General features: G+C 40.9%; 2 protein-coding genes across 2 annotated transcripts in view; both read right to left on the bottom strand.

Moving 5' to 3' along the window:
* ko (Stork-head domain-containing protein knockout) overlaps window positions 1-25833 on the bottom strand; it is a 712534-nt gene that overhangs the window by 146440 nt on the left and 540261 nt on the right. Inside the window, 1 exon segment of the mRNA XM_067789313.1 lies at window positions 16259-16454. Within this exon segment, the coding sequence (XP_067645414.1) occupies window positions 16259-16454 (196 nt within the window).
* On the bottom strand, window positions 4643-6452 carry LOC137233936 (uncharacterized). Its single transcript, XM_067757479.1, has one exon. The coding sequence runs from the start codon at window positions 6403-6405 to the stop codon at window positions 4831-4833; it is 1575 nt and encodes a 524-aa protein (XP_067613580.1). The 5' UTR covers window positions 6406-6452; the 3' UTR covers window positions 4643-4830.

Here is a 25833-nt window from a genome sequence, read left to right as displayed (position 1 = left end):
ATTTCGGGATCATTTGGGGTACCTTCCGGCATCATTTCTAGATGGTTTTTGGGATCCGTCCGGGATCCCATCGGGGTCATTTCGGTACTTTTTCTCGACTAATACGGGATCATTTGGGGTACCTTCCCGCATCATTACTAGATGGTTTTCTGGATCCGTCCGCGATCCCGTCTTGGTCATTTCGGGACTTTTTCTCGACTAATACGGGATCATTTGGGGACCCTTTCGGCATCATATCTGGATGGTTTTCGGGATCCGTCCGGGATCCCGTCAGGTCATTTCGGGACTATTTCGGGATCATTTGGGGTGCCTTCCGGCAACATTTCTAGATGGTTTTCTTGATCCGTCCGGAATCCCGTAGGGGTCATTTCGGCACTTTTTCTCGACTAATACGGGATCATTTGGGGACCCTTTCGGCATCATTTCTGGATGGTTTTCGGGATCCGTCCGGGATCGCGTCAGGGTCATTTTGGGACTTTTTCTCGACTAATACTGGATCATCTGAGGTACCTTCCGGCATCATTTCGGGATCCGTTAGGGATCCCGTCGGGGTCATTTCGGGACTTTTTCTCGACTAATACGGGATCATTTGGGGACGCTTTCGGCACCATTTCTGGATGGTTTTCGGGATCCGTCCAGGATCCCGTCAGGGTCATTTTGGGATTTTTTCTCGACTAATACGGGATCATTTGGGGACCCTGCCGGCATCATAACTGGATGGTTTTCGGGATCCGTCCGGGATCCCGTCGGGGTCATTTCGGGACTTTTTCTCGACTAATACGGGATCATTTGGGGGCCCTTTCGGCATCATTTCTGGATGGTTGTCGGGATCCGTCCGGGATCCCGTCGGGGTCATTTCGGGACTATTTCGGGATCATTTGGGGACCCTTTCGGCATCATTTCTGGATGGTTTTCGGGATCCCGTCAGGGTCATTTCGGGACTTTTTCTCGACTAATACGGGATCATTTGGGGACCCTTTCGTCATCATATCTGGATGGTTTTCGGGATCCGTCCGGGATCCCGTCAGGGTCATTTTGGGACTTTTTCTCGACTAATACGGGATCATTTGGGGGCCCTTTCGGCATCATTTCTGGATGGTTTTCGGGATCCGTCCGGGATCCCGTCGGGGTCATTACGGGACTTTTTCTCGACTAATACGGGATCATTTGGGGACGCTTTCGGCATCATTTCTGGATGGTTTTCGGGATTCGTCCGCGATCCCGTCGGGGTAATTTCGGGACTTTTTCTCGAATAATTCGGGATCATTTGGGGGCCCTTTCGGCATCATTTCTAGATGGTTTTCTGTATCCGTCCGGGATCCCATCCGGTAATTTCGGTACTTTTTCTCGACTAATACGGGATCATTTGGGGTACCTACCTTCCCGCATCATTGCTAGATGGTTTTCGGGATCCGTCCGGGATCCCGTCAGGGTCATTTTGGGACTTTTTCTCGACTAATACGGGATCATTTGGGGACCCTTCCGGCATTATGTCTGGATGGCTTTCGGGATCCCATCGGGGTCATTTCGGGACTATTTCGGGATCATTTGGGGACCCTTTCGGCATCATTTCTTGATGGTTTTTGGGATCCGTCCGGGATCCCGTCAGCGTCATTTTGGGACTTTTTCTCGACTAATGCGGGATCATTTCGTGACCCTTCCGGCATCATATCTGGATGGTTTTCGGGATCCGTCCGGGATCCCGTCGGGGTAATTTCGGGACTATTTCGGGATCATTTGGGGACGCTTTCGGCATCTTTTTTGGGTGGTTTTTGGATCTGTCCGTTTTGGGACTTTTCTCGACTAATACTTGATCATTTGGACCTTCCGGCATCATTTCGGGATCCATCCGGGATCCCGTCGGGGTCATTTCGGGACCTTTTCGGGACTAATACGGGTTCATTTTAGGACCCTTCCGGAATCATTTCTGTATGGTTTTCGCGATCCGTCGTGGATCGCCTCGGGGTCATTTCAGGACTTTCGGGACTATTTCGTGATCATTTTGGTACCCTTCAAGCATAATTTCTTTGTGGTTCTTTGGATAAGTCTAGAATCGCGTCGGTGTCATTTCGGGTTTTTTGGGACTATTCCGGGAACTTTTGGAGGCCCTTCCGTGGCATTTCTAGATGGTTTTCGGGATCCGTCCGCGATAGCTTCGGGGTCATTTCGTGAATTTTTCTGGATAATTTCGGAATTATTTGGGGATCCTATCGGGTTATCAGCTCATTTAGTTCTTTTTTTTACTCAATTACAAAAATAAAATGCATTAGACAGAAAAATTTGTTTAAACCGATAACTTGATAAGCAGGTTAACGTGAATAGCCCATATATTTAATTTTCTCCTCGCGGACGGGGCCGCGGGTAAAGGCTAGTTCTCATATATGTATAAGTAAGACCAACTGAACCTTAATCAGGTTGTGCTACGCCTCACGTTTTTAGAAATTTCACGCGCGATTTTTTTAATACCTAGATCCTTGCGGCACCTAGCGGTGATTCTTTTCTTTTTGTTGCACTGTAATCGGGTTCTGAACTATGTTCCAATTTTCAAGCTTGTAGCTTATCGGGAAGTTACTTAGATTTCAATTAGAAAATTCGTAAACAACTCTACATAGAGTTCGAGCGCAGAGCTATCTTTACCAAAAACCAATAATTTCAGTATATTTGAGAAAGGTTTCTTCAGTTTCTAAGGCCCACTTGCAGAACGGCAAGTTACCTTTTTAACTCAGAGTAAGCTTCTCATGAGAGGTTGAACTGATACATTTTTGACAAATTTTCAAATTAGTCAAAAAGATAATTTGCCGTTGTGCAAGTCGGCCTTTAAGGTAAGCATCGATATCGGCAAGTTATCGGCTTATTATTGTCGAGCTAATGGCTTAAGCGGTTTATTAGTGGTTTTTTATCGGCTTGTTATCAACGGATACAGATGTGTTATCTATTTTACATTGAAGTTTTATCGGTATCTGTTTTACAACAAACCAATGAGCCGTCGTTAACAAATCGATTACACCACGATGATAAGAAGTCAACAACTTGTGCATAGCAAATCGACGAACATTCGATTATTTCTTGATTCCAATGACAAGGTGTTAATACTCGGATAACAAATCAATAGCTTTTCGATAGTAAATGGATAGCTTTACGAAACAAATCGATAACTTTTTGACAACATATCGATACATTTTCTATACTTTTTTTATAACAAACCGATACGTTTTCGACAGTAAATCAATGCATCTTTGATAACAGATCGATAACTTTTTAATAAAAAATCGATAAATTTTCGATAACCTTTCGATAACACGCCGATAATCCATCGAGAGCTATCGTTACCGGTAGCAAGTTTATAACACTTCGATGGGAGCCTTCCAAGTCTTGCAGAAACCTGCCGTGGTTGACTGTATCAAAAGCTTTTGATTAGTATAGCCGTACGAGTATTGTCCTGTGGCGGGGCTTTTGATTCAATTCGCAAGTTATCTGTGTGTTGATGGCGTTTAGCGCGGTCGTAGCGCTATGAAGTTTTCGAAAGCCACGTTCAGGCAAGACGCAGGTTTGCGGTGCAATAGGGGAGCATAATGGGTTCGAGTGTCTTGCTATTGGCGATAGGAGAGATATGGGGGAATAGATTCTCCTACGTTGGCTCGTTTATAAGGCTTTAGTAGCGGTCCTACTCTCGTCATTTTACATTTTTCGGGGATGATGAAGGTTGGGAAAGACATGTGCTAAAAATTTGAATCCCTCATTGCCAAGGGTTTTAAGAATATGCATTGAAAGTAGCGATGAATTCGTCACCATACGCACGATTAATTCGCTTTTAAACTATGGTTAAAAATTTCATGCATACTATGAACATTCTCTGCCGAAGCTGCTCAGTCCCCGCCTAACCAAACTGCAATAGGGCAGCACAGCAAACGTAGCTAGCTAAGCAATCAATATTTGCAACTCTGTATGGAAGACCGAAACCCATGAAACAAAACTAAATTGGCATTTAACAGGAAGCCGGAGGATTTGAATTTTATACGAATATATATGACGGAAAATTTGACTAGAAGTGAAAAACCAAAGAAAATAAATTAAATTTGCACTCTCCTCTCCTCACTCGTCCTATCAACAAATGTTGGCATACCACACTTTGACACTTACGATGCTACAGTACTATAACGACGGGAACAGAGGTGCAAAACGAATGTTGTCCCTTATGTGGTTGTTGTTGTAGCGATTAAATACTCGATGTATGGATGTTGGTGGTCCTTTGCCGGACATAGATACGGTACGATCCGGTAACAAGGACCACTAAGGTATAACGATAAAGGCAAGGTGCAATTTTCCATAAGAAAAAGATTGCATATGCCCGTCTTTCCGCCCAGCTGTTGTCGCTGGGATACTCCCTTTTCCTACTACGACTGCTGGCCGCTCGCTGATCAGTTGTTGCAGTTCGTCTGTTAACAGATAGCAAGAGTTGCCTTCCCTGAAATTTGATGGGTTGTCTCAAACATGTTGAAAGCACGAAATGTTCAAGAGATCGAAATGTTATTTTGGGACAAAGAATATTAAAACTATTTTTTAGTTTATGTGATTATATATTGCACTATATACATATATTGGCAAACACTTGGTTTTCGGTTAGAGATATTATAAGTTTATATATTAAAAATTACTATTAAAGAGAATGTGATTCTCTTTTCCTTCTTCAAGGTAACATTGATCCTTGAAGTTATTAGATAACTTCTGTATCCAGCAGCAAAGATTGACTTCATTCCAACGCATAGAAGAATTTCGGACAGTGAACACTTACGAAAAACTAGGACGTATTTGAAGAAATCCCGTTAGGCACTAGCAACGCGGCGGTACACTGCGCGAACGTTGTGCGCAATCACAAAAGCCACGCATTTTGCCTTCACACAAACGTCTTGGCCAGCCGTAAGAACGATCAGCAGGTGGTCGCGCCGTTGGTGAAAACCCGTAATTAGCCGCGGCAATAGCTTGAACTGGACTTTCACTGCGAGTAGGAGAGCGAGTTCGTGAAGCACAACGTGGACCTCGTATATTGCTACCTGACCGCGCCGGGCCTGCGAAACGAGCGTGTGTGCGTCCACTTGGCGGACATGATAAACTGCGATTAGGAATCGAATATGTACGGGCTGCAGCACGAACCATACTCTTCTTGTCACTAAAAACATCATATGAAACACTCTGCGATGCCTCGCTGATGCCCGTACCTGAGAGTGTCATCGAATAATCGGTATAATTGCGAAAGTATGGCTTACGACCAGTTCGTGGGCAATGCTTTGGAGTAGAAGCCATCGCAGCATTAGGACGAAAGCTTGAAGATGCGTCGGCAGATGGCGGACCCACGTCAAAGGTAACGTTACCGCGTCCTCGTGGTGATGTGGCACTCGAGGTTTGATTTTGCGTACCCGCGACATTATACGTTGCATTGGGACAAACTTTGGACGAGGTTGCATTTGCGAGACTTCGCTGAGGCACATTATAAGTCGCATTTGCATTGCTGTGTGGTATATTGTAGGTTGCGCTTGTGGCTTGTTTGCAGGTACCATAAGTTGCATTTGCGCTCCTTGGTACGTTGTAGGTAGCATTTTGTGACGGACAAACATTGTAGGTGGCATTAGCTGTGCGTGGCATGCCGAATGTTGCATTACGCGATGCGCAAGCATTGTACGTTGCATCTGCTGTTGAAGCTCGCGACGTTCGTTTTGCGTTGTATGTTGCATTTCCTGGAGCGCATATATCATATGTGGCATTCGCTGCACTCACATTGTAGGTAGCATTCCGCTGTGGACAATTCATGGCATTTCTATGTTGTGGAGTACCATAGCTGATTGGTGTAGCCGAAAGTGTGGAGGGAAAATCTGGTGGGGTGTATTGTGAATCTTCCGGATGCATTTCATAAATGGTCGAACACATATTCGGAACGGGCGGTGTTTTGAAACCACCAAATGAAGTGGATGCATAATTTGAACCAACAGAGTCTGAGTAAAGGCATGAGCTGCCCGCACCACTGCTGTCCGAAAATGCTTGACTGTCACCGTACATAGACTCTATTTCATTGGCTGCAGCGTATAGTATATCCCAAATGGTGCGACGTGGTGTTACACCACCTTTAAGGCGCTGCCTGCGTTCCTCTTCGAGCAAAAAACGCTTCATCTCCGCTAGCCGTTCCCACTTTTCATATTGACTTTTACGTTGCTCATCATAGAGTTCTTCCCTTTGCACCCTTTCAAGATGCACTTCGAGCTCCTGCTTAGATAGCGTAAACAGCTCCGATGGTGATAACTGGAGTTTGCGTGCCCAAAAGAGTATCTCTTTTTTGGTCAACTCTGATAGGTCGTCATCATACAACGGATTCGGGTTTGTGGTACTAGTCGAAGCATCGGCAGATGAGGTCATGTTTGGCCTCCGTCTTATTAGCTAACGAATTTTGCAACTTTTTCTAAAGTTTTACTGTTGTTTTGATAACTGCGAATTTATTTTAGTTTATATGGTGCACTCGAAATTTGGATAAGTTAGATAAAGTCAAAGTTTGACTTATAGAAATTTTGAAATGTTTATACGCTCTGAAAGCTTTAAGAAAACAAAATAAAAAATTTACTTCTTCGTGAGTGTTGGAAAATATCACGATGTTTTGAAATTTTGTATTTCTTTAAATTGTGTGTAGAGTTTTGGAGTTCACGGAAAAAAAGATAGTTTGAGTTTATGGTAGTAAATGACATGCAACTTTAGGTTGCCTGTAAATTCTGCCTAATATAATTTCCATAACTGGCGTTGCGCCCCTGAGGGTAGATGGGTTATGGTCAGCTAAATGAGCGTCACGTTATTTAAAGGTAACCCCACTGACACCAATTCGGAGCACCAAGGCAGATCAAACCTAGCTCAACCTGATTTTTCCAACTTGATAGAGGCCCGCTACTATTGAAGCACACAATTTTTCTTATATAACAGCAAGTAATTGCGGGTGGTATGGCAGCTGCTCAGTTGGAGGGTGTTCGATTGTGGCCGATATAGATCTAGAATACTTTTCTAAGAGCTTAAAGTAATTGGTGCTTGCTATGCTGGCTCGAAGCCTCCCTGTCGTTCATATCAGGTGACAATAATCTCACTGTGGCAAAGCTTAGCGATTTTAAAGCCGCCTAACTATTTGATTGAATTCTCATAGCATCCCATTTACCGCTCATTCATTAGCGGCAACCTGCGCCTGGAGCACGCTGCGCCGATCGGAAAGCCGGATTTTTTTAGCCGAAACCGAGCGCCTGCTGAACAGCAGCTGAACTTTCACGGAAAAGCTTTTCATGACACCCGGAGTGTTTGCCAAACCACTGCCCAGGGTCCTCCTCGCTTAGAAAAACTTATTTATAAGTGAAGAACATTTTTTTTGTAAATTTTGGATGCTGCTTTACCAGGTACTAAAACCTAGGACCACTTGGATGTGATAGGCGGAGCATGCTACCACCACATCACGGCGGTTCAAAGCAGCGTACTGTTGAGAATAATTGCAGGCTACGAAACAGTCTCAGACATCACCAGCGGTCGGTGGTTGTCTTTCTTCACGCTTCTCTTTATAGTAACTCCGTTTTGGTACTTTTTATGGCTTTTCCTATCCCGACAACTTGTAAAACGTTTCTTGGTGTATTCAGAAATTTCACCCTACCTTGCCAGACAATTAGCATAATCCACCACCTGACAGCACCCACCCTCCAGTTCCAGATGTAAGTCGTTCACAGCCACGATCCAAAGCAGGAGTGAAAGGACACACCCCTAATGCATACGTCGCTCCGCCGTGAGAGTTCCGCCACATAACAATCTACTTATTATTTCTGCAGAGTTGACTCGACTCCCAGTGCTTGAAGAGCCTTTGATTGGCGCTGGTAGTTCAGTATTGACGGCTCCATAGATGCCACGAAGTTACTCAATACAAACCTTTTGCTCTCGAGTACCCTTCAACTAGTTTTCCAATTGAGTGCCGAAAAATATTTGTAGATCTACCCTTATAAGGCGTTGAGTTGCCGAGAACCGCTCCCTAAGGAATCCTGTTCCCTAGGTAAGATAAATCAAGCATTCCAATGTTTCAAACAGGAACAAAGAAGGCCTGTTTGGTCTTAAGTATTTGCAAGGGACGTTAGAGCTTTTCAACGGATTTGAGATGAGCACTTTTTTCAAATCTCATATCGCTTATTTGTGCTACTTAACATTAAGAAAAGTCAGCCGATTGATAGCAAGAGGTAGAAGGCGTCATAAGCGCGAATCGGCTATCAATTTTCGCGTCACCAACTTTCCGTGACTTTTTGCTTCTATTGGCAAGTTGGGTGAGTTCACACCTTCTTTGCTAAACATGTGAACGAAAATACTATTTTTGTTATCCTCCTACAAGGTTAAATGTTTGAGCCTAAATATGAAACTTTTTTGTACAACATTTATGGCCGAACTAAATTTGCCAAAAATTTTAGATTGTACGATTTTTTTGAGAATAAGTACGGAGAGTTTGGCTTCAATTTAAAACCAAGAATTGGAAAAAAATAAAAATTGTTCAGTCCGTTGGTAGGTTTCGAGTCGACGTTGAGCTAGTCAGAGTCGTGGGCTTCACCGACTGAGCTATCACATCTTTGAAACAAATTGTTCTGAACAAATCTAAGACTTGTAGCACATTTCTCAAATGAAAACTTTTTTACAGTAAGTTCAAACTTTTTGGTTTTCTTTTTAAACTAAAGGCCCTACAAGTCTCTAGTTTTTAAACTTGTCTTTACTTACAAACAATTTTGAGATTTTAGACTCAGATAAGTTTAAGATTTAAACCGATTATAACTACACTGAAATAAAAAGATCGGTAAAATCAACCGAAATTTCTGTTAATTTTTATCCATCGCAACAAGATGTTGAATGAACTGCGCACAAATCGTTGATTCGTGCGAAGCACATGAGTTTTCACTGAGAGCTTTTCATTCCAGAAATACACTCGGAGCGATTGCCAAACACTGCCGGGGGGGGGGGGGGGGGGGGGGAAGGGGGGTAGAAAAATGTTCTTCTAATTGAAAAACCTTATTTCTAAAATTTTGATGTTCCTTTGCCCGGGGTGCGAACCCAGGGCATACGGTGTGACAGGCGGAGCAGGCTACCATCACACCACGGTGGCACTTACTAATCGAACATCAATTGGGCGTACATCAAATATGCTGGCGCACATTAAACATTATACACTTTATTATTTTGTTTTATTAAACGCACTTTCACCAAATTTTATATTTTATAATTTATTTAATTTATAGTTTTGAACTTCGCTTTGCAAATAAAAATGAAAATAGTAGTCACAAAACTGACTCTCAATTCTTTCATTTACAGCTCAGCTCATTCTCAATTTCTTCTCTCGCATGTAGTTACCACACTTGATTGTTTCGAACAAAGCTTGTAGTATAAATGTTTGACGTAACATTTTAAAAACAGTACTTGTAAGTTATAGAAAAGTAAAGAATCAAATCCCAGGAAGGTAATTCACCACTGGAGTAACTTTACATGTAATTCGGCAAGATTAATTTTCGTAACACTTTAAGTTGAAACGATTCCAAAACAACTCAAACTTTTATGTTGTCGGAAACATCAACATTAAAAAAGGATGTTTTTTATTATCTTATTAAATTCGTTCGCGTGAGTGAAAATTCGAAAAAACTTGAACAAAATGTTACTAACATTGGAAAAATCCTGTTCGTTCAAACAAAACTTTTGCAACAAGAGGGCGCAATTTTGCATTTCGCTTGGACGAGAAGTTGCATAATTGTACCCGATAGATAGGTGTCCCGGTATCTCATAATTTTTTGCACAGTAAATTCAAAAAAGGGTTTTTTCGTTTTGTATTGATAACTGAAAAACTTGTTTTTTGTTGTTTTCCCATTTTGTGTGTTTTTTCGATTTGGTGGTTTTCTTATTTTGGTATTTTTCTTTATACAAGTGGCACCATCGTCATAAGTACAAAGTAGAGATCGCAGTGTGCGTAAAATTCTCTTTGAAATTTGCTCATGTATTGACTGTTGATCGCTGTTGAAATGACAAGTGAGATCAGTTGTGTTAACAGAAAAATCAGTTAGATTTTCCAGGAATCTGTCAATTTAACAGAATTTTGTTAACTTAAGGGCAACAATTTCTCTTCTGTGGAAATGACTAAACTAATTTGGTCGTTTGACAAAGAACTCGTTTGAATTAACCGTAATTCGATCAATTTCACCGAATCTCCGTTAAGTCAAGAACAACAGAACCGATTTGTTGATTTCACTAGCACCATTTCTTTCTGTGTAAACATCTTAGTAGTGAAGTCTGAAGTTTCCAATTTAACACCATTAAATTCAAAAATTCATACAGGAAGCAATAAAGGTGAAGTCCAGGGCAAAACAAAATCAAAAATTTATAAAAAGTTTTCCTAATAAGGAAAAAGCTTTTCCAAGCGGAGTCACCACTTCGAGTGTATTTCTATTATGGCAAGGTTCCCAGTGAAAGCTCATGTGCATTGCAGATGCCGCTCCGAGTCGGAAAATCCATGTAGGTCCGGTTCCGTAGATTTGAAGGAAAAGTTAAAAGGAGCACGACGCAAATTCGAAGAGAAGCTTGGCCTAGATTTCTTTGGAGGTATATCGCGACTTGTATTATTTTTTTTTTTCGAAGTCGTTAGCTTTCTTAGGGCTTCATTCTGTATTGTGAACGATAGCTCAGACAAACGATTCACCTCCAAACGATTTCGTCTACCAAAGGTATTTTCTATAATTTTCGTTTGGCCTTTACCTGTCTTACTTTATGTCAAACAGGAAGGCGAAAGTAGTTGTCAAATGATATGATTCCATCGTTTAACATGGGACTAGTCACAAATAAACTCTCATTTGCTCTTTTAGCTAGAGCTTAAGATTTCTTCTCACAAGCGAGATTTTCGAGACCCGAGAAATCGAGAACTCGACTTCTCGCGAGATTCTCGTGTCTCGAAGTATTCGTAAATCTCGCGAGCTTCTCGATATACTTAATCGTTGTATGGACAGTATTTATACACTTGGTTTTTTACTTGTGACTTTTTTGTTGATTATATTGCTTCAATGGCATTTAGGTTAGGTTGAACTGGCCGATCCATGAGGACCTCACATAGACTGATTGAGTCCGTAGTGTTACCAGAAGTTTGTTTTAGCAACCAAACTGAAAACCCCTATCATAAACCATGACCTATGTTATATAATAACTCCGTCCTCTTGGCAAATACTAGAAGCTTCCTAGGACTTAAGCCACTTGCTGCTTCTAGATCTGACAGCTGTATCACTCCTAATAGCTTGAGTATTAGCCTGGCAATGCAGGGCACGAGCACAGAACGCGCTCGATCATTTCCTCCTCCAACCCGCACTTCCTACATCTGATATCACTGACCAAGCCTAATTTAAAGGCATGCGACGCCAGAAGGCAGTGTCCAGTCAGAATACCCGTCAAGAGTCTACAGTCCTCTCTTTTTAATGATAGAAGCAACTTTTTTAGTCTAAGGTTGTAAGACCTACACATAATCTTCGACATTTTACAGCCCCGCGCTTGAAATCACGCCTTTCCCGGTTGGTCGATCATGTGCACCTCCCGCCTTCGCTTAATCTCGCACAGTCTAATTGGGACTTCTACGGAGCAAGCTTCAAGGGATGCGGACATTTTAGCTAGTTCGTCCGCTTTTTCATTCCCATCTATTCCCATATGCCCTGGGACCCAATATAGATGTATGCTTCTCCCTGTCCCGACTCTCTCCAGAGACTGCTTACACTGTAACACTCATTTAGATGCTACGCTATGCGATATTATTGCCTTTATTGCTGCTTGACTGTCAATATAAAAGTTAACACGGTTGCAGCTTAAGCTATTCTCTTCCAGGGTTTCTACTGCTTTTCGCTGCTAATATTTCCGCCTGGAAACCGCTACAGTAATCCGGCAGCCTGCAAGATCTGCTTATTTCTAGATCAGCGCCCTATACCGCAGACCCTACTCCGTCCACTACTTTGGAACCATCGGTGTACACATGTATCGCCTCGTCCACCTATTGTGGCCTTAAGATCTCCCTCGAAGCGCAGATAGGGAATCATGTAGTCTTTTCGTTTTGTGATTGATGACGCTATACTACTATGGCCATATGGTCGGCGCTCAAGCTGCCTCGAAGCACCGAGCCTGGTTGCGGTCGTTAATGTTTTGTTCTTTGCTACCAGGTCTACAGGTGGGATGTGCAGAATGGCATACAGTGCAGCCGTCGGGGTTGTTTTCAGGGCTCCCGTAATGCTAAGCATCGATAGTCTGCATACCCCTCTGATTTTTTGAGGTATGTTGTTTTTTGTGTGGCTTTCCACCAAACACCCGAACTCCATAGTATAGACTAGGGCTTACAATCGCTGTAAAAACCCAATGAGAAAGAGAGGGCGATAGGCCCCACGTACACCCCAGCATACTTTTACATGCATAAAGAGCCGTTGATGCCTTCTTCACCCTCTCCTCCACATTGAGCTTGCATGACAGCTTACTGGCTAGGATGATTCCTAGATATTTTGTGCAAGATTTCACCTGTAAGGTCACCCCTCCCGACATTAGATGCCCATGTATGAATATCCGGAAGCGCCCGATCCATCAAAGAATTAATCGTTGGAAGGCACTTTCCATATAATTTTGTTCGCAATATTTTATTTTTCAACGAGACATCAAAAACACAGCTTCTCGCGAGATTCTCGAATCTCGAATTACTCCCAATACTCGCGATCTTCTCGACTTTCAATTCAGTCAATGCATTGACAATATTCTATACATTTCGGGGTTTTTTACTTGTGGTTTTGCGGACATTTTGGCTTGTGCTCCAGAAGAAATCGTAAGCGCTATATAAAACAACCAAAGAATCGATTAAGTTGAATTTCCAGAAGCTCGCGAGTATTATGAGTAAAACAAGATTCGAGAGTCTCTCGAGCCTTACGAGTAATTCGAGAGTCGAGTCGAGAATCTCGCGAGTCTTACGAGTAATTCGAAATTCGAGAATCTCGCGAGAAAGCGAGACTCGCGAGAAATCTCATTTCGAACATGTTCGATAAATCGTAACCTCTACTTTTAGCTCTACAATTTATAGGCATTCTTTTTTTATTAGGAAGCTACTAAAACCAGCTGACCGAAATTCATATATTTATAGCTTCAGTCTTATGAAAGAAATAAAGCAGTGAGCCGAAGCGAAAAGTAGACAATGAACACGAAAAGCCTTAGAAAGACGTTGAATGTAATAAAAAGAGCTGAATAAGTGCAGAAACTTTAATTAACTTGCTGCTAAAATTGACAGCCAAAGTCGAGAAACGTTGGCAATGACAATGGCAATGCCCATTGGCTTACCGATCGTATTGTACTCGTAACATCGCAGGTTTGTATTAAATGGTGGCAACATTTCTTGCTTGAATTTAATTATGATTGCAATTGGCTGGTGGAAAAATGGATGGAAGACTCATGGACAAGTTCATGGCCATAAAATGTTGAATAAATGGAAGATAAAAAAGTTGTGCTCAAATAAATCTCCAATGTTATAGATGTTTGTTGTTGTGATTTTTTTTTGTGGTTAAAGTTGTAATTGGGTGTTGTTGCCACTGCTGAAATCTTCGACTTTAGATGATGATGTTTCAATCGAGCTGCTAAATGTTAGCGGCAGGGGATTACTGTTTTCTTAATAAATTTTTAACATCGCTTGTTTGTTGTTATTTTACATTATTCAATTTTAATTTACAAGGTATGATGAATTTAAGCGAAAGTGGTTGCTGTAATAAAAATTGAACTGAATAACCGATGATAACGAATGTAGAGTACAATCTGAGTTGTTAAAATTTTGTTCCCATTGTCATTTTCACTGTTTCCTTATGCGATACAATTATCGAGTTGAGTGCTTACATTGAGTCAAGGCAAATCTATACAAGGTGATAACAAGGCGAATTCAGTACCAGGTATTGTTATCCCAACAGCTGATTGCTTCTACTTGATAATTTTCCATACAACGCCCTGTACAACAATATGTCAGTTAATCGAAATCAATGAAAATTTTCTTTTGACATGTCATTCTTCTGCTCGGCGAATTGGTTGAATTCGCTTTGCCACCACCTGGTATGGATTCGCCTTGATACAACGTCTTGTACAACAATTGATTGGTTAATCGAAATCAATGCAAATTTTCTTTTATTTTGACATTCTTCTGCGTGGCGAATTGGTTAAATTCGCTTTGCCATCACCTTGTATATATTCGCTTAAAGTACATGGATAAACCCAAGGCGAATCCATACCGGGTGGTGGTAAAGCAAATTCAACCAACTCGCCGTGCGTAAGAATGTCAAGTCAAATGAAACTTTTCATTGATACTAGAGTTGTGCTTTTTCGTTCATTTCAGAGATTCGAATCTTTCGTTCATTTTCTGATGAACGAACAAGTTGTTCTTTTTGTTCATCTGTTCTTTTTTTCAAGCAAATTTGATCACTGCTGCTCGCACCCGCGAAAAAAGCCAACAAGGTATAGATGGGGGTGTGTATGCAGCAATGCTTTGTGTACGTATATTTAAATGAGTAATGAATAAATAAGTTTATATATATGTATAATTAACTTCAAAAAAGTTACAAATTTTTGAAGATTCAGGAAATTGAAAGAGTACAGACACAAATTGTACATAAATATGAACTTTTCAAGTTTAATAAATGTAATAATTAGATTTTTACAAAACATGTTTTTTATAAATAGTCCATACATACATTGTTTTAGCAGTGCCACACACAAAGATGGCCACACATATCTTTAGTGTAAGTGGCATCGTCGACATTCGTGCTCACTGTGAATTTCTGCGTATATATGTATGTATGAATTTACAATGTTCGCGAACAAGAAGAGAGAAAGAATAACATTAGATAAAACGAACTAAAAGAACAAATGAACTAAAAGAACAAAAAGAACCGAAATCGAAGATCTAGTTCACTTGTTCAGTTGAGAGACCCGGTCAATTGAACAAGTTCAGAACGAAACGACCCAACTCTAATTGATACCGATTAATGGAAAATCATCAAGAAGAAGCTATAGGCAGTTAGAATAACAACACCTAGGTCAAAGATAAAAGTAAATAATTACGTTTTGGCTGCGATTTCGGTTCAGCTTCGATACCGCTTTTGTATCCGGATTCTTTGGAAAATAGCTTAAACAGCAGCCGCATCATCTTTTATATTGAGAGCCAGGCGGCAATAAAGGCTATAAATAACCTATAATATTATTATATATTATAAGATGGTGAGTGAATTAATTCATCTTGTTTTGCACAATGCAAAACTGAGCTGCTGCTTCTCAGGATTTTAAGGCTCACCGCATGGACTGCCTTTAGGCATTGCCCTTTTTAATATTAACCAATTATGTTTGGAGTCAGCGGCTGTCCGAAAAATCTTGGACACCTGGCAAGAGGTAATGTCATCAAAGTGCTTTTGAGTATATGACTCGAGGCCCACCTGTCTAGAAGCAGAGAACAAATACTGCTCGAGACAATATATCAGAGTGACACTCAACATAAGGGTATTGAATTCCCATAGGATCCTTTTTATTGCATACTTAAAAACGGCGACCTCCACCTTGAAGACGTTACAGTGATCGTGCAGCTTAACCCCCCTATTCGTTTGAGCTAACAGCGCTTTTCAGGATTTTTAGCCAAGTTTCGTCTTTTACTGAAATTTCTTTTGGCACAAAGCACTTAAAAGGAAATCATCGAATACGTTATGTGATCGTGTTCTGCGCTCGTTTGGCTAAGATTCCAGCTATTTGGAGTGACACAGCTGTCGGATTTAGTGAATATGATTGGTCCCAGAAAATGTCTAGTACTTGCCAAGAGGGCGAAGTTATTTAATAACATGGAGCTTGTTTTTTTTATATAGGTTTTCAGACTGGGTGATGAGCAAATTCGCAGTTTTGTGCATAGTCTATGTGATGTTCTAACGGACGGACTAAACAAACCTAATCTGGCTCTGACTTTGGTTCTCTTTTCGATTCTGATTTCGGCTCTGCGATTGATCCCTGTTTCAGTTCGGTTCCAGTCCAGTTTTAGCTGCTTTACCTTCCTTTTATTTCCCTCCCCTTTTTCCTTTTCCTTTGTTTTCATTTGGTTTTAAAAAATTGAAAATAATGTTAAATTCGAATCCATAAAATTGGATATTCCATTAGGTTTATCTCAGTTCATTAGATGTATGTTAAGTATCATACATTCTTTTCAATAACTTACCGACAGAGCTGATGACATATGTCGCCGGTGGTTTCAAAACACTACGCGCATAGGCGCCGCGCAGTACTTCCAAAGCGCATGGTTCCGCTGTTACCAATAACATTCCAGGCGCCACATGACCGGCATATTTGAGCGCACGAGTCGCAGCGGTGAGTGGAGCATTCCACCAACATTGCGCATTGGCGGCAAGAAAGTTCTGAAAAAAAAAAAATTAAGAAAACTGTGAATAATGATTAATACCAATATTATAATTTAAACTATACAATACGATAAAAACATTAATGGAGCTACCAAATTCGAAAAAGAATTGCTCTTTCTATCACAGTGCAAGTCTTTAGTCGTTTCCGATGCCGGCAAGAGCTCTCCCGTATCACCTAAGGATTTCAGACCAGTCAGTATTTCGCCGTTCTTCGCAAGGGGTGTGCAACAATTTCTTAACTTCTGGTGGAATAAACAACACACATCGAGTGCTTGCCTAAAAATACTGAAGACTGATGCGCGATTAAGAATGCAACATTTATTCTTATAGCCAAGCGTCTATTATAGTCCTGATCTCAATAGTGGAGCAATCGAGTGCCTGACCTTTCTTGCGATGGCGACGAGCTATTTGGATACAAAGATCATTTGGTTGCGGGGGCCATAGCAGTATACCGGTAAACTGTCATGCGCACTTGTAGTCTCCTTCTGTATACATAAATAGGCTGAAATGCCGAAATTATTGGAATCATTTAGGATGAACCATCAATGGAGGTAGAGCCCATGCGGGTCGTGCTAATATACTTGAAGGTCCATCCTGCTTCAGCTGCATTAAGGATGATGAAGTAGAGTCATAATGTCACATAATACACTGTGCAGATTTTGCAGGAGCTAGGTGGGTTTATCCATGGCAGAGGTCAGTCTTAATCGAAAAAACATCGATGACAACCGTCCTTTTTCTATACAACCGAGCTTCCCCTAACCTAACCCAACTTATTGGATATCTGATCTGATTCTCCAACTCAATTTTCAACCTCAATTACCCTTGGTGAGTTCTGGTTTTTAGCAGCCGAGGCTCTGGCGATCCCAAGTTCCTAAGATAGGGCGTGGGTGGCGGTTTGGTTTAAAAGTTTCAATGGGGTCATACTAAATCGTTCCCGAGATCGTACTGCAAAGGACTATCAACATCAATAATACTCCCAAAAACCTTTTTAATTTTTAGGTTGTGTAATATGTTAAGTAAGACTATGTTTTCGGCGTCAGTTTCAGAAATAGGGCTAACTACTTTTTTCATATAACAAAAAAAGGAGATTTAGGTCGAACTTCTCTTCTAATTTCAACAATTTGGCGGGGCAGGACCTACACATTTCGCGGCAATTTTCCCAACGGCATCTGCAAGGAAGATGCGTTGTGACTGGGAAGCTTAGATCCCGCTTAGAAAAATTTAGCCTAGCACGTCAGCATCCGCCGGTAGGCAGTAATTCATGCCATATATGTAAGCATCCTGTGCAGTTTCAAGCTTCTAGCTGTTAAAATAAGGAAGAAATGGCGAAAAGCCTCTTATAGGGCTATCTATCCAAATCGGTTGTATGGGAGACATACGTTATAGTGGGTCCTTCTAGTCGATTTCAATAAACGACCATTCAAACACCGAAATAAACCCTGCTCGCCAAATTTCTTCAAGATATCTCAAAAATTGAGGTACTAGGTTGCGTTCAAAATGACAGAAAGACAGGAATGGCTAAATCAACTCAGCTTATCATCCTGATCACTTCGGTATGTTTATTGGTGGGTCTATATTTTCTCCACAATTTTCGACCAAAGTTAATATACCATTTCATGAAAGGTATACAAAGTGTGTAATTCCCTGTGACCCAGGACCAAGGTGCGCCAACAAATAAATCACCACAACCACAATAAGTTGCATTATTGGAATATAACGAGTCTTAACTGTTTTTCAAAAGCCATTACTGACAATAAGCAGATAATTTTTGGCAAATTTCAATCCAATTTGCAGCCAAAAGAAGTAAATTAAATGACCCTGAAACATTTCAAATCAACTTTGATAGCTATAAATTATCTGATTCACACCTTTATGAACTTTCCACACTGAAACTGCCACAGTTTGGAAGGTTGTTGAATGGAAAGTGACACCCAAGGCTTTGAGTAAAAACAATCAAATGCCAAGCCACGCCTACTTAAACGTGTGTTGGGTAAAGTCCTTAACGGTCATCAACTTCACAAAATTGACAGTTACGCTGCTGCAGCAGCTACCATATCTCGTTGAAATGTAAAGTATACCTTGCCTTTGTGCCTGCCAAAGTGTTGCACGTGTTGCAAAAGGTACGCGCATAATTGGGACTGGGTGAGTTAAGCTTGTGAAACTGTTTGCTGCCACCTTAAAGTGATTTAATGCGAAATTTCTTTATTCATATCAGAGATCTGCTTTGAGTACTAATAAAATTAGTGAACTTAGTAATGAGCCAAAAAATTTTGTCTAAATGTGCACTTAGTCAATTACAGACAAATACTATGAGTGATTAGCACATAAAATACAAAATACATAAGAGTGCCCCGTTACACATATGTCTCATATATATATGACATTGTTGAGTATAAATTGATGTCATTGTCGCTTTAACTCAGTAGCACGTTGATTTCGTGTGTAATACACTGTATACTTCGTTTATCATCAGTTTTACTTTGGCGCTGTATTCAGTTAAGTCTCGTGTACATCTTTGTGTTGCTAGCGTCAGCAGACTGATATGACTTTATTCATTTTATTGCACATTTAGTCTTATTTATTCCAATTAGTGTTTTCGTATAACACAGTTGACTTTCTTGCTCAATATGACAATTGAGTACTGAAATGCTTCGTGGCTTATGAGCGGTTATTCATTTTACGAAGCATGACTATGTAAATGTGTGTTAGTGGATATAAGTGCGATATTCCTTGTTTGCATACGCACTAATACTCATTTTTTGGTTAATCTACTAATAGCCTTAAAAGATGAATAATTGCAGCTCACTGATTCATATCTACGGTCAATCGAAATAGAAATGGCAGAATGGAAAAAGTGGTGGCAGCAACATGCCAATAGGCTTCAAATGTTTTTGTGAATGCCACATTGTCTACAGATCTCATCTGACTCATGCCGGCCGCTTTTCAGCCTTCCCATCCACTTGCCACTATGCCACAATCAACGTGATAAATCGCTAGTGAAACTGATAAATCATCGATGAATGCCCGATTGTGTCGTTGCTGCTGCCAAATGCAAATTTTCGCCCCTCTAAGCTTTATTTGCACGTTGTATTTGTTAGTGGTGTGCTGTTTTTGTTTTCTTCTTTTGTAAAGCATCACTTGCAGCAGTCGCAGCAGTCACCATTTAATAGCAACACTTAGCAGCGCATTAAATGCAAGTAATCTAAGGCCATTTGCTGGTAGCGTTTTGTGGCGCGCGTGTTGAATGCGCACATTGCCACTGTGATAGGTATTATTATGTGGCTGCTGTATGGCAAATTTATTTAACATACATATATATATATATATATATATATATATATATACATACATACACATATATACACATATTTAAGTACTTAAATTTGTTGTTGCCACTGTTTTGTAATTTAGCGTTTTTTTTGCTTGAGCTTTGCGCTTAATCCGCGGCGCTTAATGTGCCAAACAAATGTGCAATTGCAACAACAAATGGATAGTTGGGTTGGGTTTAGTCGCGCATTTAACATTTAGTCGGTCGTGCTGCGGTTGCATTCATTAAAGCGCGTTGCATGCAAAATTACCCATTTGCTTTTGTCTTTGCCGCAGTCGCAGGCGTATTAATGTAAGCAACATACTCAAACACAAACACACACAATTACAACGGACAACAAAAAGCAATCAACTGTTGTTTGTTCGTCCACTCTGTTGTTGAGCTTAATTTATGATACCAACACATAAATAACATTTTATTATCTGTTGCCATTAAAGGTTGCGCTAATTACTTTGAATTTGCGAAACACAATGCACTAAGATTGCTGTGCTTCTTCTTGCTTCTGGGGCATTGTTTTGCAGCGCGTCGGATATGCGACTTTTAACAGGGTAACAGCTTCGATGATATAAAAGTGTTGCACTTAGTGTGTTGAAAATCCCCTGCTTTAGATGCTTAATTATATCATAACAGAAACAGATCTCTATTTATAGGGATTCAAGGGGGTGATAAGCGCAATACAAGGCTTTGTAGCTTCAAAGCTTCCGCAACCCAATTTTCAACCTCACCTATGCGAGTGGAATCCTGTTACAAAAGTATCATACACATATTTAGCAGACAAGGCTCTGGCAAACACAAGTTCCGCATGGAAATAGGGGGTGGAGAGTGCGGGATGGCCTAGAAGGTTTAATGTGGTCATATTAATCGTTAGCGAGATGGTCGGGCATACCTTAATGGTGCTTTGTTACCGGAACGTACCGGATCTATATTCGGAAAATTACCATTAACATCGATAACACTCCCCGAAGCCTTCGGGGAGTGTCTTTATCGTTAATACAACAAAAACAACAACATCTCTAATTATGGTATGCCCTAGTATGCCCTCCACTTAAGCGGCCAACGTCATCGCCCTGCAAATAAAGTCAATCGTGTCTTGTCACATCACTCAAACTTTGTGTCGAAGGCTGAGTGAAATAGTCCATTTTATCGGGCGTCATATCTTAGAATTTGCTTGAAGAAACCCTTTCTCAGAATGTTTAAAAAACTGCAAAATCTCAAAATTCAAATGAGGAATGCCATAACTATCTTAAAAGTTGTACAAAACTGTTCTACCTATGCATTCGGTTAAAGACCGCCGTATCACGGAAAAATTTCAAAAAATCTACCGAAGAGTAAGCGGAGCTCTCTGCCATGGAAAGCATGGCTTCCGCCACGCCAAACTGCGCTAGTACTTCGAGCAATTTTTCGAGTCAGGCAAATTTGATGCCCAGTGACAGAGATGAACCCGATTATACTGTGGTGGTAGTAGGGAAGTCTTTTTTAAACCCGACGTTGATGTAGTCCTCATCAAAGACCCCGGATGTAAATAACTAAATGGTTTGCGGTTTGGGCCAATGGGTTTAAGCTCATCTGAGTTGTAGAAGAAGGTAAGGTAAGAAACTGTATTTTGGTTAAGTTTGAGCTAAAGAGCTTTCTGTTACCTAAATATATCAGTTGAAGCTTTCTAATACTGATTTGACGAATTTCCTTCTACATGCGGCTTTACTCGTATCGCAGTGATGCTGCGAGTTTAAATCTGATGCTTTCGCAATAACACCTGGAAATAGTGTAGTCATGAAGTTATAATCGAATTAACATCCAACAAACAGGGGTATCCTGCAAGGTAGAGTTCTTTCTCCGGTACGGTGTTGTGGTTTGGTGGCCTCCACTTATAAAATCTACGAACCTCAAACGTTTGCAAAAAGCCAAAGGCGCTCGGAGCTCTGTCATGTCAGTGCTCATGTCTCCACTTCTGCGGAGGCACTGAAAAGTATACTGCACCTACCGCTGCTTGATTTGGTGGCTAAAGAAATACATGTGATCTGAGCTCTGCGAATTAGAAAAGCCAGCATTTGAAAAAAATGGGGAAGTGGGCTCTAAGCTTGATCGGAAGGTGGGAGGAGTCATATTTTTAGTGTAACTGGAATAAAAGGTCTCCTTCCACCCTTTTCACCATTGTAGTGGAAATGTTAACAAACAGCGGTGCTATAAATCTGCCTAAAAATGGGAAACGCGATAACTAAATGCCGCAAAGCCCTTAATGAGTCGGTCAAGTACTTCAATGTAAGCTCCTTATGTGTTACTGGACATAGGGACTTGAAAATCTACCATATTTCAGGGCTGGCACGAACACTACGTTAATGCGCTTTGGTCAGCACTTCCTACGGGTGGAACTTAAAAACTAGTTTGGCCTTCCTATGATAAAAGACGCTCTTACATTCTTTCATTTCTCACTGCACTGAAGCGTTCTGAGAGCATTGTGTGATCGGAACTCACACTGATCCTATCCTATCATAACTGCCGCAGATGCAGATATAATTAGGAGGACGAAGCTCTGCTATTGTTCGACACTAAGTTGAGGTCGATTAGCTGCTCTCAGTCAAAAATTGTTCTATGATCTTTCAGAGGTAACCAAGCACGGCTTATGATCCACGAATTTGTTGTTGATATAGTAGGAGTTGTACGCAGCTTTGGTACCCATCGAAAACTTCGGTATTCAGCTTAGATATCTAGCCAAGTCACATAGCCGATAACACAATGGAAAGCCACTAAGGAACGACGAAGATAAACATGTACTACGTATAATATGTGCAAGTATTTGCTCCGGGACCGTGGTAAAACTAACCCTTTGTATTTTTTTTGCTTATCGATCCTCTGGACTACACTTCATATAGGTTTAAAGTTTTGTTGAGGCGTTTTTAATAATTTCTCAAATCAAAGACAAAAGCGATATATTTGAACTAGCGGTCTGATTTAATTAATCCTGTAATAAATTTAAATTAAGAGAAATGTGTTCTTTAAATTAATTCGTTCATTAAATCTTTAATTTGTCATGTTTCATAAACACTTATTCTGGGTCGCACTGTAAATATCTTTGCATTTATTTTTATTCATTTTAAAAACGTATATGAAATCGATGGGCTTCTTTGTCGTGAAATTTATGAACCGCAACGCGGTTTATTATATGCGCTGACATGCAGCTGTGTGCCATCAACCGTTGAGCAAAAATGTGGAACCCATGTTGAAGACATAAATGCTGTCGCTGCTCAATCATCAGCCGTAACAAGATCGACCAGCTAATGCTATGATTCCAACAAATAACGAAGACCAACCGTGTGAACGTGACGAAAATAGTATTTCTTTAGCCCTTCATGCTTTTGAGCGACTTTGCTGATGTTCAGATTGATCGTTTCAATCTCAAACGCGCTGGGCTTGTCCAAGTTAATATGATTAAGACAGATGAAGAGCGACATTGGCGCCATTCCTTGCTATTTCAGTGGTAATTTTAATTTCTGGCATTTCTGTAAGTGCAAATGGGATTGGTACATTGCGGATTTAAAATTATTTAGATATAATGGTTGGTAGACCTAAGGGTGCCCTACAGACCAAGAATTAATGAGAAAAAGGTGGGTCAAGCATAAAATAAAAACACATTTAAAAATTGCCAATGTTGGTGAAACCACAGGAAATAAACAATCCGTGAAAGATCCTTATTTTGATTACGAGCTCCCAACTCTAACCCTTACAGGAATACCATCCCAATACCATGATTTTAACGTTTCTTATAGATACAACATGGACTTTTTCGGCACGGCTTTCCGTTATTCGAATTGTTGGCAGACCACATTTCTATCACCTAGCGAAAATTTCTAATACGGGGTCTGGCTTTGTAGGTTAAAGTAAAATAGAAATCAACTCTGCCCTAATAGATCTAATCATCATCATTAACTGGCGCTTGACCGACTAGACGATTTCTGCCGTTAATTACAAGTCACGCTAGATTTCCTTCCTTTGATACAACTGACGTCAATTGGGAGCACCTATGGACTTAAAGTCTTTCACATGGGTGCCGACAGGAAGACTTTCTGAGCCGACGCGTCTTTAGCAGGGAAAGTTGTAAGTCGACTCTTCTTTCTAATCCTGACAGCTTCTGTAGCAAGAACTTGTTGCTTAACGGCATCGTCCAAGTAACGGTGTAATAGTATAGTGTCCTGTGATGGCGACCATAAGTACTTTCATTGCAGATTGGTTTAGCTCGTCAGCCAAACATGGCCAGAGGGACTTTGAGAGCTCACTGACATCCATGCTCCTATAGAAAGTTTTTTCTCCTAACAGGCTATTCCTTAATTTTTTCACCGGATAACCCAATGTTGGTCATTCGAGCTGTGTACCTGGTTTGTATCCATTTTAGAACCATTCGCGGCCGTCTCATCAGCTTATTCCTTTCAATCAATAATGTTGTGCTAAGGTTCCCAATAGAGGGATAAATTGAGGATGGGTGAGAGTGCGACTAGTCACCGCACCACATCTGATTTTGTTAAGTTGCCATAAGAAGCAGAATGTGAAATGTGTTTTTGAGACAGTACTGCGCTGGGATAGTCTGTCTGCTTTGTTTGTGGCAGAATTCTGGAAGACACTACCAGAGTCAGTAAGTCGGTAAGACTGATTCACCCAGAGATGCTTCGAATACACTTACCCTTTGACTATTATGAACCCTATTCGTAGACCGTTATGTCTCTTCTACTGTCTAACAATTCTTCTCTCATAGGATACTTTATATTCTCCACCTGGCAGTTAACAATTTCCGTAAAATATTTAGTGTCATACGTTAGGTCAGTTTTGACAGCGTATAATTATCCTCTTGTTTTGTCATCTAATATCGTTGCCTCGAAGCCTGGTTTGGGGACACACCCTGCACGCTTATTTGCAGAGGCATGCTCTATTGATTGATCTTTTATCTAGCGGTCTCCACTATACTCGATAACCATACGTTCGTATCGGTACAATGACTGTGATTTTGTAACAAGGACGATAAATGGCAACAGTCTTCCATTGCTACTTATGTCTCTTTTCCAGGAACTTTCATTGATTTGAATGTCCCTTTTCCAGCTTAATTTGGAGTCAAGAGTTATGTCAAAATATTTAATATCGGTAGAGAGTTTTACTGACGTACTGGTATGTTTCGGCAAACTCCATTTGTCTAAACTTTGGTGATTCGGCGGGCGAATAGTTTTTTTGCTATTATATTATTTAAGTGGACTGTTTGTTATTTTAGAGAGGGAGGTTGCTTTGCATCTGTTACACCTTGTATTTATTCATTGGGGGCGAGCACTGGGGGCTCTAAGGTATTGGCTGCGGGTTAAGCCACCTTATTTTGCTTTGAAAAACCCCTGCTTTGGGATAAACAACCTAAACTATGTCTTTAGAATATTTCACTAACCAGTTGAGAATTACAAGCACACTCAATGGCTAATGAAACAAACGAACGAAAAATGTCCATAGTTTAAGTCACTTAAACACTATTAAAGAGGGCAAGCTATGATTTCGTAGGTCTCACCCCTAATCTGTTATGACTGGCTCCTGCAAAATGCTACAAAGAGCCTTTTCCGTGAGCTCACGGATGTTGGAAAGTGTACTCGGACATCAGGAGTTGGGGAATAACTATAGAAGGATAAATGGTGGATAAAAGTGGGGCGCTCTCCACTATTGACTAGCTCAAAAGGTATGCTTTGGAGGTGTTTAGACCGAGGAGACGGCGGGTCACCATTGTTGATCGAATACTCAACCGGTAGTAGCTTCGGCTGCGAAACTCGGACCAAAGTGGTAGCACGAGGAGCGGATAGCCAGTGGACCTTGCTCCATTTCTGTTCATTTGCGGTAGGCCGATATCCGAATGCGGTAGAAGTTGGTTAGCTCCAATGCGGAGTTGCATTGCAATCGGGTTCCATGACGCTTAGAATGAAAGAGTTGTAAGATAGGCTCCAACCCCATCAAGGTGATGGTGTCTTCGCTCAAATCATCGATTGGGATATGGTGCATCCTTGAGGTTAGGCCGACGTCGGAAGGTAGACA

The sequence above is a fragment of the Eurosta solidaginis genome, chromosome 5, assembly GCF_040869045.1.
Source record: "Eurosta solidaginis isolate ZX-2024a chromosome 5, ASM4086904v1, whole genome shotgun sequence".
Taxonomy (NCBI): Eukaryota; Metazoa; Arthropoda; class Insecta; order Diptera; family Tephritidae; genus Eurosta; species Eurosta solidaginis.
The sequence above is the reverse complement of the archived record's forward strand: the minus strand, read 5'-3'. Positions and strand labels throughout refer to the sequence as shown.

What these genes read in the sequence shown, in the direction of transcription:
- LOC137233936 (XM_067757479.1), bottom strand. Translation starts at nt 6,405, where the DNA reads ATGACCTCATCTGCCGATGCTTCGACTAGTACCACAAACCCGAATCCG.